The following is a 15,522-nucleotide window of genomic DNA, read 5'->3' on the forward strand; positions in this document are numbered from 1 at the left end:
TCCTTGATGGCTTCTCCGGGAATCCCAGCAGCTTCAGATGGCCTTAACTCACAGGCTCTCAAATCATTAAAGCTAGAAAAAACTCCTGAGAGCATCGAGTCCTGTCTGTGACCGAGCCCCACCTTTTCACTTGGTGGCACTTGGTTCAAGGCTTTCCCTGAACACCCCCAGGGATGGGGACTACACCAACCTCCCTGGACAGCCTGTTCCAATATCTAATCACTCTTTCAGGGAAGAAATTCCTCCTGATGCCCAACCTCAACTCCCCTGTCCCCTTTTTGGCTGTTTCCTCGTGTCCTGTCACTGGTTGTCTGGGAGAAGAGCCCGATCCACCCCTGCTCCACGGTCCTTTCAGGATCCAGCCTTAATTAGAGGAGCAAGAGGAGGCGGTCCCGATGGGGGACTCCCCTTAACACCGCCCCTGCTTTCTGAGACTTTTCTCTTCGAGCCTCTCCCTCCTGTCCCCATCTTTCCCCTCCCTGGGGCCCCTCCCGGCGGGCGGAACGCAGGGCGCGGGGCTCGGGGCGCGGCCGGAGCTCGCAGTGCGGCACGGCCCGGACGCGTGACGGGGACGGACGGGCGGGCCGGCGGCGCTTCCGGCGGGCGCGGAGCGGGGCCCGCCATGGGCATCCTGGAGAAGATCTCGGAGATCGAGAAAGAGATCGCCCGCACGCAGAAGAACAAAGGTGCGGAGGGTGCCCGGGGGCTGAGGGAGCCGGGGGCAGCGGGCGGGCAGCTGGGCTGGGGGTTATGGGGGGCTGGCGGTGCGAGGGGCTGTGCGGGGACACGAGTGGTCTGTGAGTTATGGGGAAAACTGAGAGAGGTCCGAGGGAAGAGAGGGCTGGGGGCTGTGGAGAGTCTGGGGGGCAGGTGGGCTGCGAGTTATGGTGGGCTGGGAGAGAGTCTGGGAACTGTGGGGGGTTTGGGGTCTGGGAGGGGGTCTCTGAAAAGAAGTGCCAGTCAGGGCTGTGCGGGGAGGCAGGATGGGGGTGGTCTGTACAGCTGGGGTGTCTTTGGGGACACAGAGGGCGGGATCCGGGGTGCTGGGAGCAGGGTGAGCCCTGGGGCTGGGGTAGGAATGTGTGTGGGGAGCCCCTGGGAGGGTGGGGGTACCCGCTTTCCTGCCCGGGTACATCTCAAGTCCGGCTGGCACAGGAGGCTCCTCGTGTTTGAGTGGTCTGGGGCTCCCCGTGGGCTCTGCCAGAGCTGCTGGGGCTGTAGCCTGTGGTAAATAATAGAAATAAACTCTTGGTTTCATGCACTCACCTATTACAAAGTGAGACAACTACCTTCATTTTTTTTCTGCTTCAGGTGTAAATTCAAGTGTTTGGCTAAGAATAAGGTAGTAAAGTACTTTCACACATGTGAGCTCTGAGTTAAATGTGTCTTTAAAAGGTGACAAGAGCAGAGGAAAATAATCTGGTCATTTTGGAGTGCTGAATGTGACCAGGTGTAAGGAGGGGCTGTTTCCAAGAGGGGCTACTCCCCTGTGGTCTCTCCCTCCTGAACTGTCTCCATTCACCCCTTCATTCCTGCACCTGCTCTCCCTCCGCTTTACTCCTTTAACTCAGGAAGTTTTTGGCTGTTTCCCTCCATTGTGACTTTGTGCAGGCCCCTGGGAGGTTTGCTCTCAACGCCCAGGGTTCCAAAAGGTGATGGAACAGCTGGGAGCAGCTCTGTGCCTGGCAGTGGTTAAGATGTTGACCAAGATCCATAAGTGTTCCCTTTTAGGAAGGTTCTCATTCCCAGAAGTGAATCACCAGCAACTTTCTGCCAACCAGCTGTTGGGTTTGTGTCATTGCAGCCACTGAGTACCACCTGGGTCTGCTGAAGGCAAAGCTTGCAAAATACAGAGCTCAGCTGCTGGAACCCTCCAAATCCCCGGCGGCAAAGGGCGAGGGCTTCGATGTGATGAAATCAGGAGATGCCCGGGTGGCACTGATCGGTTTTCCTTCTGTGGGGAAGGTCAGTGAGGGGCTGTGTTCACTGTGTCTCCAGGCTGTGCTTTGCAGTGGCTGCAGAGCAGGTTTGGGATCACAGAACTCTGGAATGGTTTGGGTTGGGAGGCACCTTGAAGCTCATCTTGTGGGATCCCACCTGGAGTCCTGTGCACGGTTCTGGTGTCTCCAGCATGAGAAGGACATGGAGCTATTGGAGAGAGGACTGGAGCACCTCCCCTGAGGACACAGGCTGGGAGAGTTGGGGCTGGAGAACAGAAGGTTGTGTAGAGACCTCAGAGCATCTTCCAGTACCTGAAAAGGCTACAGGGAAACTGGAAAAGGATTCTTCATCAGGAGGAACTGTAGCAGCAAGAAAAGGGGGAATGGGTTCACACTGAAAGAGGGGGAATTTCAGTGAGATATATGGAAAAAATTCTTCCCCATGAAGGTAGGGAGGCCCTGGCAGAGGTTGCCTAGAGAAGCTGTGGCTGCCCCTGGATCTCTGTAAGTGTCCAAGGCCAGGTTGGATGGGGCTTGGAGAAACCTGGGGTAGTGGAAGGTGTCCCTGCTCATGGCAGTGCTGGAATGAAATGAGCTTTGAGGTCACTTCCAACCAGATCATCCCATGTTTCTGTGATCTAGCTGAGAGTTGGAGATGGGGAAACACTCATTTTGTGTACTCTGCCCTGTGAAACTTGTTACCTGAAATCTTTTCTTGCCCACCCCCAGCACTGCTGAGGAAAGGGGGATGTGCAGGATTTACTTCAATTCCATGACAGTGTCACCACCTCACTCCCTGTGCCTGGAACAGCCACAACACAACTTCCACAGCCTGAGGAGCACTTAGGTGTTGCTTGTTTTGCTGAACCTTTTCATTTTCCTGCCTGGTGATGCTGATCTCTTACATTTCAGTCCACGTTTCTGAGTTTAATGACCTCGACTGCCAGCGAAGCTGCGTCGTACGAGTTCACCACGCTGACCTGCATCCCAGGAGTCATAGAAGTGAGTAGGATTCTCCTCCATCTGTGTAAATGTGTTTGCACAGCCACACTTGTGCTGCCACTAAGGAGCAGAGACATCCAAAGGTCTCCAAAGCTGAATTTTGCTTTAAACTTTTGAGTGCTGATGTAGCACTTCCCTGAATTCAGTAACTCTTCAGGATTGGCTGCTTGATCAGGAATTTTGTGCTGCTCTTGGACTGGCCAGAGCAATACAACAATTCTCAGCTGAATTTTGTATAACCATTGTCAGTGCCAGTGACCAGCTGGCTGCAAACCTTGACAGATTTGTTTTTAATGAAGCTTTAAAGAGGCAATCTGTGCTGTGATTACTTTCAAAACAAAATGCATCTACTCCTGTCCTTGAGGGGCTTTATTAGTGGTGACCTCAGCATCCATCAGTAAAGCAAATGATAAAGGGCATCAAACTGAAAAGTGTCCAAGAGTAATGAGGAAATCTGGGTCAGGATGGAAAAGGGGGAGTTAAATAATGAAAGTGTTCTGTATTGGTGGGAAAAGGAGTTTAATGTAACACATTCAAGCAGAGCTGTGAGCTGCAACAACAGCTGGAGAGCCAATGTCTTTCAAATCCTAGGAATGAGAGTCTCCTTTTTTTTTTCCTGGTACTGTAAGACCTGCAGCACACCTGAATAGTTTGTTCTGTCACAGTAAGAGATGTGGCATGTGTTTATTACTGAGTTTTCTCATTAGACCAAGAAAGAAAGGGTTGTTTTTTCTTTCCATTCCTCAAACTTGGGAATACATGACTGCTGTGCTGTTTTCTGCTGCTTCATCCAGCTGCAGTCATGGGATGCTTTAGGGGGAGTCAGGATCTAATGCACAGCTGTGTGTGCTGCTGAACACAGCCCATAGCCATGGAATTTGCCTCAGGACAGAGCCGTGAGCTTTGTGCAGCCTGGCCTGCCAGTTCCATCCAATTCCAGTCTCCACAGGATGTGGACCTCCAGTATGTGTTTGGGGCAGCTCAGGTGCCCTGCAAAAAGCTTTCAACTTTCCATCCTTCCATTTCCTTTTCAGTACAAAGGAGCCAACATTCAGCTGCTGGATCTGCCTGGAATCATCGAAGGAGCAGCTCAAGGTTGGCTCATGTCTGTGTTCATGTGCAGGAGGGATTTGCCCTCAGTAGTGTCCCTGGGTGTCTCAAATAAACACTGGGCCAAGAGTTCCTACATTGTCTTTCCAAATTTTTGAGTCCTTGATCCTATGTGAGGCACGATTCCTATCCCTGAGCCCACGTAAGGCTCTATATGTAGCACAAAGATGGTTTTCTGGAGGTGGGAGCCAAAGCAAGCCAGTCACTTCTCACTTCCTTGCCTGAGTGTTAAGTGGTTCATCTGTTTTCTGGTACTGGGGAAATCTATAGAAAGATGCTGGAGAGGCGGAGGGGGAATTACAGCTAAACACTAACCTTGTTTGAGTAATTCCCTGAGTTCCTGCCAGTCCTCCCATGACTCCTGATTCTGGGAGGAGATGTTGGCTTTGTGTCTCTGTGTTGTCATTGTCCTCATTGGCTGGTTGTGTCAAAAATAGCTTAGGAAATCAGGGAGTCATTGAACATCTGGGAAGGGACCCACAGGGATCATCCAGTCCAACTGATGGCCCTGCACAGGACACCCCAACAATCCCACCCTGTGCCTCGTGTTGTCCAAACACTCCTGGAGCTCTGGCAGCCTTGGGACTGTGACCATTCCCTGGGGAGCCTGATCAGTGCTCAGCCAGCCTCTGGGGGAAGAATCTTCTCCTGATATCCAACCTAACCCTACCTGACAGAGCTCCAGCCATTCCCTTGGGTCACCAGAACAATGTCTGTGTTTCCTAAGGCACCTTTTGGCACTGATCTCTCTGCTGAGCTCTCTGTGCTGCCTGCAGCTGCTGCCAAGGCTCTCAGCAGCTGACTGCAGCCAGAACAGCACTGCAGGATCTTTTTCCTTGCTTTCAAGCTGCTGCATGGGGCAGGAGTCCCCATCTGTCACAGAACTCAGCTGGTTCCTCTTGCTGATGTGCACCCACCTCCTGTCTCCCCAGGGAAGGGCAGAGGCCGGCAGGTGATTGCTGTGGCCAGGACAGCAGATGTTGTGATCATGATGCTGGATGCCACCAAGGGTGAGGTGCAGAGGTGAGTGTGTGCTGGGCACGAGGGCTCTGGGCTTCTAAACATGCCAACAGCCTGAGGAATTGTGGAGAGCACCTGGGGAATGAGGAATTCAATTATTGAATGCAAGATGGGAGTTGTATTCCATGAGAAGCATCCTAATGGCTGGAGTGGGTGCTCAGGTGAAGGGTCATTCCTGCAGCATGGCTGTCAGAGATGGAAATGTCAACCTGGATTTCCACTACAGACTGACCTGCATTAGGGGGGTTAGGCTGTGATGGAAGCTTGTGGCAGGGCTGTATTAACACAAGAGTTAAAAAGGGAAGGGTTTGGATGTCACCTGGCCATGCTCAGCCTCACAGGTGCTGTGTCCCTGCAGGGCCTTGCTGGAGAAAGAACTGGAATCTGTAGGAATCCGGCTGAACAAAAGCAAACCAAATATCTACTTCAAGGTGAGGCTTCCTGAGCTCCTGCAGGCACAGCTTGTCTGCCTGCTTGCTCAAAGCTGAGCTCACTCTGTGCTGTCTCTCATGTTGGACAGGCTGAGAGGGCTGTGGGTTTTGCAGAATGTTCTTATGTTGCTTTTTTGCCTCCTGCAGCCCAAGAAAGGTGGAGGCATCTCCTTCAACTCCACTGTTACATTAACTCAGTGCTCTGAGAAGCTGGTTCAGCTCATCCTTCATGAATACAGTATCCTTTCCTAAAATGGGGAAACCCTTAAGCCATCAGCAGCTTGGGACAGCTTTGGTGTCATTTTGGTGCTGGCTGGTTGGCAGCAGGCTGTCACCAGGGAGCTCAGTGGTGTGTTGTGATTTGGGCCTTGACAGTGTCCACCTCAGAAATCTTCAATGCTGAGGTGCTGTTCAGAGAGGATTGTTCCCCTGATGAGTTCATTGATGTGATTGTAGGAAACAGGGTCTACATGCCGTGCCTCTATGTGAGTATCCTGGGCAGCCTGGCTGCTGTCACACCCAGCATCTCTTCTCTGTGCCCAAGGAAACATTGGGACTTCACAGAATCATGGGAAGTTTTGGGTGGGAAGGGACCTTAAAGCTCATCTCATTCCACCCCTTCCATGGGCAGGGACTCCTTCCACTATTCCGGGTTGCTCCAAGTCCTGTCCAGCCTGGCCTTGGACACTTCCAGGGATCCAGGGGCAGCCACAGCTTCTCTGGGCACCCTGTGCCAGGACCTGCCCACCCTCACAGAGAATTTTTTCCCAATATCCCATCTAACCCTGCCCTCTCAATTTAAAACCATTCCCCTTTGTCCTATTACTCCATGCCCTTGTTCCTGGCTCCTAAAACAGTAATGATTTGGGGGTTTAAGAGGTGGAAAACAGCTCAACAGGGAGTTTTTGATCGGCTTTGGATGTGCAGCTGTGCTGTGTGTGTTCCCTGGGCCCTCTTGTGGCTGGTGCTGCCCTGGAGCAGCAGAGTTTCCAATCCTGCTGCTGGGGCTTTGCTCCCACGTGTGGAGCCTCTGATTCCCCTGCTGCCAGCTCTGTGCTTAACTTATCACATCTGGTCCCTTGTGTGCCAGAGGTCCCTTTAGGGCTCTGTTTGTAGCCACTGGGTCTGTAAGAAATCAAAGATACCGGAGAACGTGTTCCAAGTCATCCCAAAGGGAGAATTTTAAGAGGCCAAAATTTATATTCAGGCTTCTGAATTTTAATAGTTTGTTTTACTGAGAGTCTTGGCTTATCTTCAGACAGGATCCACATTGCTGTTTCAGGTGCTGGAGCTACCCTGTTATTTGTACATGTTGCTGAATTGCCTTTCTGAGTGCTGTGTTGTTTTCCCTTTGGTTTAGGTTTATAACAAGATTGACCAGATATCCATGGAGGAGGTGGATCGTCTTGCTAGGAGGCCTCACAGTGTTGTCATCAGGTGAGAGCTGTCACATTTCTGCTGCTCTGCCTGGTGTGGGGTTCATTTCACACTCCTTTCTCCAGCTTCTCCCAGGTAGGGACTTCTCCCAGGGCTGCTGGAGTGAGAAGCAGAGCTGCTGTGCAGCTTTTCCCAGATTTCCTTCCCCTGGAGAGGCACTTGGCTTTCTCCCTCCTGTCTGCAGGACAGAGTAAAACAATCTGGCTTGTTTCCTTAGAAGTGCTGATATATCTGTTGGGGCTTTGCTGCTTCAAAGCTGTTCACCCTTCTGGAATCATGGAATGATTTGGGTTGGAAGTGACCCTAAAGCTCATCTCATTCCACTCCCTTCACTAGATCAGTTTGCTCCAGGCCCCATCCAACCTAGCCTTGAACAATTCCAGGCATGGAGCAGCCACAGACTCTGTGTAAGCTGTTCCACCCCTTCAGTAAGGAATTTCTTCCTAATATCTAATCCAACCCTGTCCTCCCTCAGTTTAAGGTGATTTTACCTTGTGTTTTTCCTTTCCTTGCCCCTCATTCTCCAGCACTTTATTAAAGACATTTCACCTTGTTCTTTGGATCCCTAAATCACAACAGCAGTAAACAGATGATCCTGGTGTTTTGCAGTTGTGGCATGAAGCTGAACCTGGACTACTTGCTGGAAAAGCTCTGGGAATACCTGGCACTCACCTGCATCTACACCAAGAAACGGGGACGTAAGTGACCACGAGCTGAGCAGAAGGTTTGAAAGACACAAATGCTGCTGCTGCTCATGGAAGGCAGACAGCCTGGTGCCTTGGAAATGCTGGAATTAAACCCTCCCTAATCATCTTTCAGCTCTTGGGAAATGCTTCCTGCTCTGTCTGATCCTGCCATGTGTGGATCCCACCATGGCCTTCTTGTATTTTACAAGAGCTGAATTTTCATAAATCTTTGCATGATATAAGGAATAAAGGGTGCAAGTTCACAGCTTTTTTCCTTTTTATGCACACTGTGATGAACTGTTCAGCCCATCACAACCCACAATAAGTTTCCTCTCTCTGCTGCAAGAAATTTGGTGATTCCCATGCCCTTGGAGGTGCCTTTGATCCTTTATAACCTACTTGCAGCTTTTCCCAATGATGGAGGCACATCTATAGCTTGCTCTTTCTGGTTGTGAACACCTGAAATTGGGTGGATGTGAGGGGGATCAAGGAATTTTCTGAGCTTGTTAATCTCTGAAATCTTGGGGATTTTGGTTTTCCTTGAGCAGGTGTGTTTTGACTTGGGTGGTTTTGTTTCTCTTAAGTCAAGGGTTTGAGATGAGTTAGGTCAGGTGGGTTGTGAGTAAGATGCTGACTGTGTGGAGTGGGTAATTGCACTTGTGGGTAGTGCAGAGCTGATTTGATGCTTTTAGGTACTGGATCCCTGTTCTGTCTAGGAGCAGGAAGGAGGAATTTGGGAGTAGTAAGGACAAGGTGATGTGAGATGGTGTCAGCATTTTAGAACACACTTGACAAAAACCCAATGATTTTTCCCCCCTTCTGCTTCTCCACAGAGAGACCAGACTTTACAGATGCCATTATTCTACGGAAAGGGGCCTCTGTGGAACATGTGGTAATTTTTCTACATCTTTTACATTTCCCTGTGTGCAGAAGGCAGTTTCTCTTGGACCTGCTGTGATTTGTGCTTCATAAAGCTCAGGACATATCAGTGTTTGGTCGAGCTTCTCCTTTTGTTGCCTTTTATCTGCCTCAGGTTTCTTTCACAGCTGCTATAAAAGGTTTAAACAGTAATTATTTAATGCAGCCCAGTGAAAAAGCACATGGAAGCAATGGAATGGGGCTTTATGTGAGCTGGTGATTCCTGTATCTGTTCTGTATGATTTCAAATGATGTTAACTGGCTCCTAAAGTCTTTATTGCAAATTCTGGCATAGACTTGAGTTTCTTTTAATTCCTGGGTACTGAAAAAGTTGTTTGCAAAGTGGTGTCATGTAAATACTGAAACTTCTTCCTGTCTGTCTTGCAGTGCCATCGGATTCACAGATCATTAGCCAGCCAGTTCAAATATGCCTTGGTGTGGGTAAGTGTTAGACAGCAACTGGAATCCCTGTCTTCAGGTGTCTCTGAATGGTCTTCTAACCCTTCTCCCCATTTTTTACTTCAAAGGGGACAAGCACAAAGTACAGCCCTCAAAGAGTGGGCTTAACCCATATGATGGAGCATGAAGATGTCATTCAGATCGTGAAGAAGTAACTGCTGGTGCCTGGCCTTGTCTTTAATCACTGCAATTGGAACTGACCATGTAAAAACAAAACAAAACGCACTCAAAAAAAAGAAAAGAAAAAAAAAAGAGAAAAAGAAAAAGGGAGATGTGTTCCAGAGCCAAGAAAGCTTCTGTGAAGCTGCTTCCCTTGGAGAAAGGCAGAAAATGAGGCTACTGTGCTTGCAGGTGGGGATGGGGAAGATGGTTTCCATCTTGCAGCATTTCAGGCCAAGTGATGTTTGCTAAAAATTTTAAAGGAGCCAGTTCTTCTAGGACACAGTTCCACAGCCAGCAGTGTCCTGCCCCTTGTAGGGTTTGCACATGAATCCATGTGCATTCCCAGTGGGAAGTGTTTGGGTTTGTGTGAAAAAATCTGGCCCTGTGCTTTGGGCTGAGAGAACATTGCTGATGCTTTGCTGCTTATCCATTCACTTAATTTAAGCATTGATCTGAAACAGAATCAAAGTTCTCCCTTCCCTGCTCGCTGGACACGTCTGCAGCTGAGACAACCCCAATTTTTAATGGTCCCACCTCAATTAACATTAAAACCTGGCACTCTGTGCCTTCCATAGCCTTGCAGTGGGGTTTGTAGGACATCCTGGTCCAACTGGTACTGAGAGATGAGCAATTAAACTGGTAATGGTTAATTAGCCTGGCCAGACTGCAGTGGGTGTGATCCAAGAGCTGTAGTCTGGGGTGAAGATTCACTTCTGGCATCTCACTCATTGAGGAGCTGCTTTGGGAGCTTCCTCCTTTGTTGGGCAGGAGTTGTCCTTCCCTTTAGTCCCCAAGGTGGGGGTCTCATCAACCATGCCCCTAAATTCCAGTTGCAGCTCTTTGGAGCTCAAGGTACTCCCCATGCCATGAGTTTTACCCCAGCCCTGTTAAACATTGCTTGTCTGGATATTGTTCATCAGACATCTGGGATTTTTTTAATCATGCTTTTCCATTGAATACTGTTGCTAAACAATTCAGAGTGCCTGATAGAGGACAGCTCTTGCCTTCTGGGATCAAGAGCTGCCAATAGCTTTTATTTTCTTTCATTGGAAAAGGGTTTGGTCTGACGTGGATGCAGAACTGTGAGGACAGGTGTGACACCTGTCTGAGCAGAGTTCCTCCCCTCCTCCCTGCTCCTCCCGCCCCTCACAACCTGATTGAGCAAAAATGGAAGGATTATTTTATTTGAGAAAATAAAAGGTTGTTATTTCATGTGAATGGTGGATAGATGGCTTGTTGTGTTTCCTAACTTTTTTTTTTTATCTTTGACCACCTGAGGAATCCTGGATGCTCTCACAGGAGATTTAGGGGGCAATAGAAGGTGAAGTGACTACAGGAGACTGGTGATGGGAGATAAATAGATACCATACCTAAGCTAAGAAGGTGACTTTGAACTCTGTGAGTTCCCTTCCCTATTCCTGGCTTTGCTCACAGCTGGAGTGCAGAGGAAATCCTGACCATGGAGGCAACGAGTGGAGAACAAGCTCCAAATTATCCACATTATCCCTTTCTGGCAGTGGAAATCTGGCCCTTCCCAGTGTGAGCTGAGTGGGAAGCTGTTCCAGCACATTAACTCACCCTTCCATTCCCCATGAAGGTCACACAGGCAGAGTTGTCCTCACAAAGACTAATTTTGGTTTAGTTTTGTCCCTGAGTTTCTGACTCTTCCATCTAGATCCTGCAGCCTGCCAAGTCTTGGCATGGAGCCGGGCAACCAGAACTGCTGACAAGGCTTCATCCTCAGCCCAGGTAGTGCTGGGAGCCAGAGGGTGCTTGGTGTGAGGCTGAAATGCACAGTGTTACCTGCTAAAACCTGTCCTTGAGTAGCTGCTGCTACCTCAGTGTGGGTTTCAAATTGATTTTGGCATATCACTGTTAAAACCCCCTCTGCCTAATTAGCTTCATTTAGGAAAATGGGCATTTTATCCTGTTCAAAATGAACAGATACATGATTAAAATTGGAATGGGGATGAAGTAAAAATAGTTAAGCTGGAAGAAGCCAACTTATTTTTTCAGAGAGAGTAGCTTTTTTGGCAGCAAGTTTATAGCTGCATTTGAAAATGCACTATTTAATTGCAGTATTCCTTCTTCCAGGAGCTTCTCTAATTGTTCTGCACTTATGTTAAAAGCAGCAAACGTTGCAGTTCGTGCTGGAGTGAGTTTGCCTCCAAGAGATCTCCCAAGTCCTGAAAAGACAAGATCCAGAGGGCAAGAGGGAAATCTGCTGCAGAATTAGGGTTGTACTGGAGCCTCCTGAGGTTTATGGAATTTGCAGCATTTCAGTATCAAAAGGGGCTTGCAAAAAAGGTGGAGAGGGACTTTTCACAAGGGCATGCACTGAAAAAGTGCATGGAAAAGTGGGAATGGTTTTAAGCTGAAAAGGGAAATAGAGATGAGGTGTTAGGAGGAAATTCTTCCTGTGAGGGTGGTGAGACTCTGGCACAGGCTGCCCAGAAGCTGTGACTGCCTCATCCTTAAAGTGTCCCAGATCAGGGATAGTGGAAGGTGTCCTACCCATGGCAGAGAATGGAACAAGATGAGCTGTGAGCTCCCATCCAACCCAAACCATTCTGGGATTTTATGCATTGACCAGAGCCCCTCACTGGGGAGCTGCTGAAGGGAAATGAGACCAGAATCTCCTTGTGTGTTGGGAGAAGGGCTCTCCAGGAGGGTAGGGTGCAGGTAGGAGTACCCTACATTTCCCTGCTGTAGGAGGAAAGCCTTGGCTGGATACTGCTCAGAGAGCTCTGCCCTGCTGCTGCTCTGTGCTCCTGCCCTTCCCTTTACTCTTCCAGCTGCCTCCAGGCTCATTCCTGCTGTCCCCAGGGGTCTGTGCTCATCCTGCCCCCTCCCTGGGGCCTTCCCCTGCCTGAGCAGAGCCGTGCAGCACTCCAGGTGTGGAGCAGGCTTAGATCAGCATCCCCACAGCCCATCAGCCACCCTCCATCCCCCTCTGCAACCAGCGCCTGCCTAGAGGCGTGCTCTGTTTAAAATGCCTGTTCCAGGCAATCAAGCAGGTTTGATTGGCTGAACACTCCTCTTATAATTTAATTTAGTCAGGAATCGTTTCCAAGGTAATAAAGAGTGACTCTGCCTCCAAATACATTCATTTAATTCAATGGGAGATGGTTGCTGCGGCGGGCTCGCCTCAGCCAGCTCCCCTCACCCCATCACGGTGACATCTCAAAGTGCTGCTCAGGGCCGTATATAAGAGTCACGATCCGCAGTGACAGCTTAATTGTCTCAAATGCTGACAAGGGTCACCCCAAGCAGCCATCGCGAGTGGCGCGGAGCCGGCTGGGGAGGCTGCGGGGAGGAGGATTTATGGCTGGCAAATAGTTTTGAATTCCTCTGGTTGCGCCTGCTAAATGATGAACCTGCCCCGAGGGGATTGGGGCTATTGATTGTAATTTGCAGTTAAGCCCTCGCGTTCTGAGGAATCAGCATAATAAATACCCACCGCATTACGGCTGGGACGTGCCTGCCTGGAGGAGAAGGAAGCGGAGGTTTTCCCGGCTCGGGTGCTGCAGCAGGATGCTCTCTCTGCCTCTGCATGGGGCTCCATCACTGCAGGAAAATGGTCCCCAGTTTGGTGGGATGCAGGAGCCCAGCGCTGGAATTGGGAGAGTGGAGTGTTGTGAAGGCAGGGGCTCTGGTATTTTTGGGATAGTGGGTGTCTAGATCCCTGCCAGAGCCTCTGCAGCTGATCCCAGCCCAGCTTTGTGAGGAGGTGCATTTGTTCCTCACTGCCGTGTTCTGTAATTTCTTCTAAACTTCCATTGGTTTGGGGGCCAGAATGGGTCAGGGCCATTTTCCAGCTGTTCACATCTGGGCTACACTGAGGCTTATTTATATCCCAGGAGGGATGTGGGACAGTCCAGCTGTGTCACCAGGGATGCAAGGGACAGGGACCACGGGAGGAGGGGACCCTCACCCCCCCAGCCCCTCCCTCCCTGCTGCTCCCCAGGGCTGTGAGGGAAGATCAGCTCCCATGCCTCTGCTCATGGGTGGAGATGAGAATAATAGCAGTCATCAAATATGCATCGGGTCCCGCAGCTGCCAGGGGAGGGATGGTCCCGGCGGGGAGCGGGGAGAGCACGGCACGGGCAGAGCACCGGGCCAGCCCACGCCATGCAGGGCACCTGGCTACCCCCGGTGAGTGCTGTGGGTGCCCCAGCTGGGTGGCACCTCCCGTGGGCTCACAGTGGCTTTGCTGGGATGGGACCTTTGTGTGTGACGGTGGATTTTAAGTGAATGCTGCTGTTGAGGTTCTCCTGGGCAAGGTTTGTGGTGTCCCCTCACCTCTGCCTGTCCCTGCCTGTCTGCTTGCTGTCCTTATCCTCCCTTATCTTCCCACCTTCTGCCTTCCCACCTTCTCCACATTCCCACCTTCTCCACATTCCCACTGCCCTCCACAGCAGAGCAGTCTCCTCTGAACACTCCCTCTTTCCCTGGAGGGAATACTCCGTATTTCCTATCACTCTTCCCCACATTCCTTTTACCTCAGGGCTGTTTTGCCCCAGGAAAGCTCCTGCGTTTGGCTTTGGGACTGAGGTGATGGCACAGGGCTGTGACCTGGCTCCAGGGCTGCCAGCCAGCGTATTCCTGGGTGCACGCCAGCATCGTGCCCAGCTGGTCTGTGCTTCCAGCATCTGCTCCGGCTATCTCCTTCCATAACACCTCCCTGGTGGGGAGCAGGCAGCAGCTGGCAGGCAGGGATTGCCACGTATTGCTCATGTGCTGGGTCCCCATCCTCATTTTGGAGGCAGGAACTGGAGAGGGTGGAAATTAGCCGGGTCAGGGGGGTGGTGGGTGCTTGGGGGAGCAAGGAAAGGCCCCACTGTGCCTCGGGGACTTGGAGGATTGTGCCATTGTCACGTTGCTGGAAGCTCCAGCTTATCCCTATGCTCCCAGCATCCCTGCAGCTGTGATAAGAGCTGTGGCCGGGCTTCCTCACCTGCTCACAGGTGTTTGGAAGTGGATGTGCTATGACGCAGAACTGAAGACAGGGAAAGGGACGTGGTGAGAGGTGCTGCCGCAGCCGGGACGTGCCTGGGCTGGCTCCGGAGCATCCCGGGAGGCACGGCAGGACCGGGCCGGCGTGCTGTGCTGTGCTGTGGTGTGGTGTGGTGGCACGGAGCCCTGCTCCGGCTGTAATTGGAAACAGGCTGTAAGCGGAGCCGGGGCCGGCTGGTGACCGCAGACCTGCCGGGAGCCGTGGAGCTGCTGCCTCTGGAGCTCTGCCCGCCGGTGCCGGCACTCCGAAGGTACAGTCCTGGGCAGCCGCGCGTCCTGCCGGGCTGGGGCGGGTGAACCCTGAGGCCAAAGGCTCCATCCCCTCCCTGCATCCAGCCATGGAACAGCCGCAGGCTGCGGCACTGGGGCCGGGGCTGCTCCGGGCAGTGTCCCTGGGGTGAGGTGGCTTTCCCTGCTTCCCCCACGTGGCCGGAGACAGTCAGGACTGACCTGACCAAAGGATGCTCTGGGTATCTTCTACCAGAGCCTTGGTACTCATTGCAGAGACCTCTCACTGCCAGGTTTGGCACCCAGAGTCCTCCTGTGGGCTGGATGCAGCCGTGCTCAGACACCCTGGAAACAGCCACCGAGTGTGGGTACCCCTCTGACCCCCGGCATTTGTTTCCATCCCACTGTACCTGGGCACAAAAGCTTCTTGGCCAGCTCTGCCATGCCAAAGGCAGGTGAACCCTGTGCCCAGGATGTAAGGAGAGAGGGTTTTTGGAGGCTGAGACCATGGAAGGCAGCATCTGTGCAGGATGAAGCCCCTCTCTCTCCCTTCATTCTCCCTCTTGGAGAGGCCTTGTCATGGGCAGGGAGGCACCACGGGCACAGCCATGGCAACAGCACGGGAGCTGTGTCAGCACCCAGGGTGCTGAGAGCACTGCCAGGGCCACTGCCTGCCTGGGGGGACAGAGGTGGGGACTGTGGGGTGGTGGCAAGGACTGCATAAGTGGTGGGCTGCAGGGGTACCAGCCAGCTACCCCTTTGCTCTCTGCCAGCAGAGACAGAAGGGCTGTGTCCGTGTCTGAGGTGTTTCCCTGCCACATCGTGGTGCCCAGGCTCTGTGTGCCCGTGCCAGGAGGAGGGGTGGGGTGGTGGTGTGGGGCAGGGCCCCTGGCAGGGCAGGCTCTGTCAGCCTCAGTGGCCGTGGCAGACCTGTGCATGGACTGTGACAGTGCCAGGTAAGGCTGCTGCTGATCCTGTGTCTCTGTCATAGACCCTCTCCTGATGCCTGCCAGGTGCCTCTCATCCCCCTCTGCCCACCCTGCACTCCAGAGCTGCCTCCATCAGTGCAGATCAGGATGTGTCAGTCCCAGAAATTAATGCAGAGTGGGCAAA

General features: G+C 51.8%; 1 protein-coding gene across 1 annotated transcript; it reads left to right on the top strand.

Annotated features, from left to right (window-relative positions):
• Positions 1 to 579: 579 nt before the first annotated feature.
• DRG2 (developmentally regulated GTP binding protein 2) lies at positions 580 to 10,383 on the top strand. The gene is made up of 13 exons (XM_033074493.1): positions 580 to 686; positions 1,805 to 1,965; positions 2,853 to 2,942; positions 3,977 to 4,037; positions 4,985 to 5,075; positions 5,431 to 5,503; positions 5,651 to 5,741; positions 5,891 to 5,988; positions 6,864 to 6,940; positions 7,550 to 7,638; positions 8,460 to 8,518; positions 8,932 to 8,985; positions 9,072 to 10,383. Exons 1-13 carry the CDS (start codon positions 623 to 625, stop codon positions 9,156 to 9,158), a joined length of 1,095 nt encoding a protein of 364 aa, XP_032930384.1. The 5' UTR covers positions 580 to 622; the 3' UTR covers positions 9,159 to 10,383.
• Positions 10,384 to 15,522: the final 5,139 nt, after the last annotated feature.

The sequence above is a fragment of the Catharus ustulatus genome, chromosome 16 (assembly GCF_009819885.2).
Source record: "Catharus ustulatus isolate bCatUst1 chromosome 16, bCatUst1.pri.v2, whole genome shotgun sequence".
Classification (NCBI taxonomy): Eukaryota; Metazoa; Chordata; class Aves; order Passeriformes; family Turdidae; genus Catharus; species Catharus ustulatus.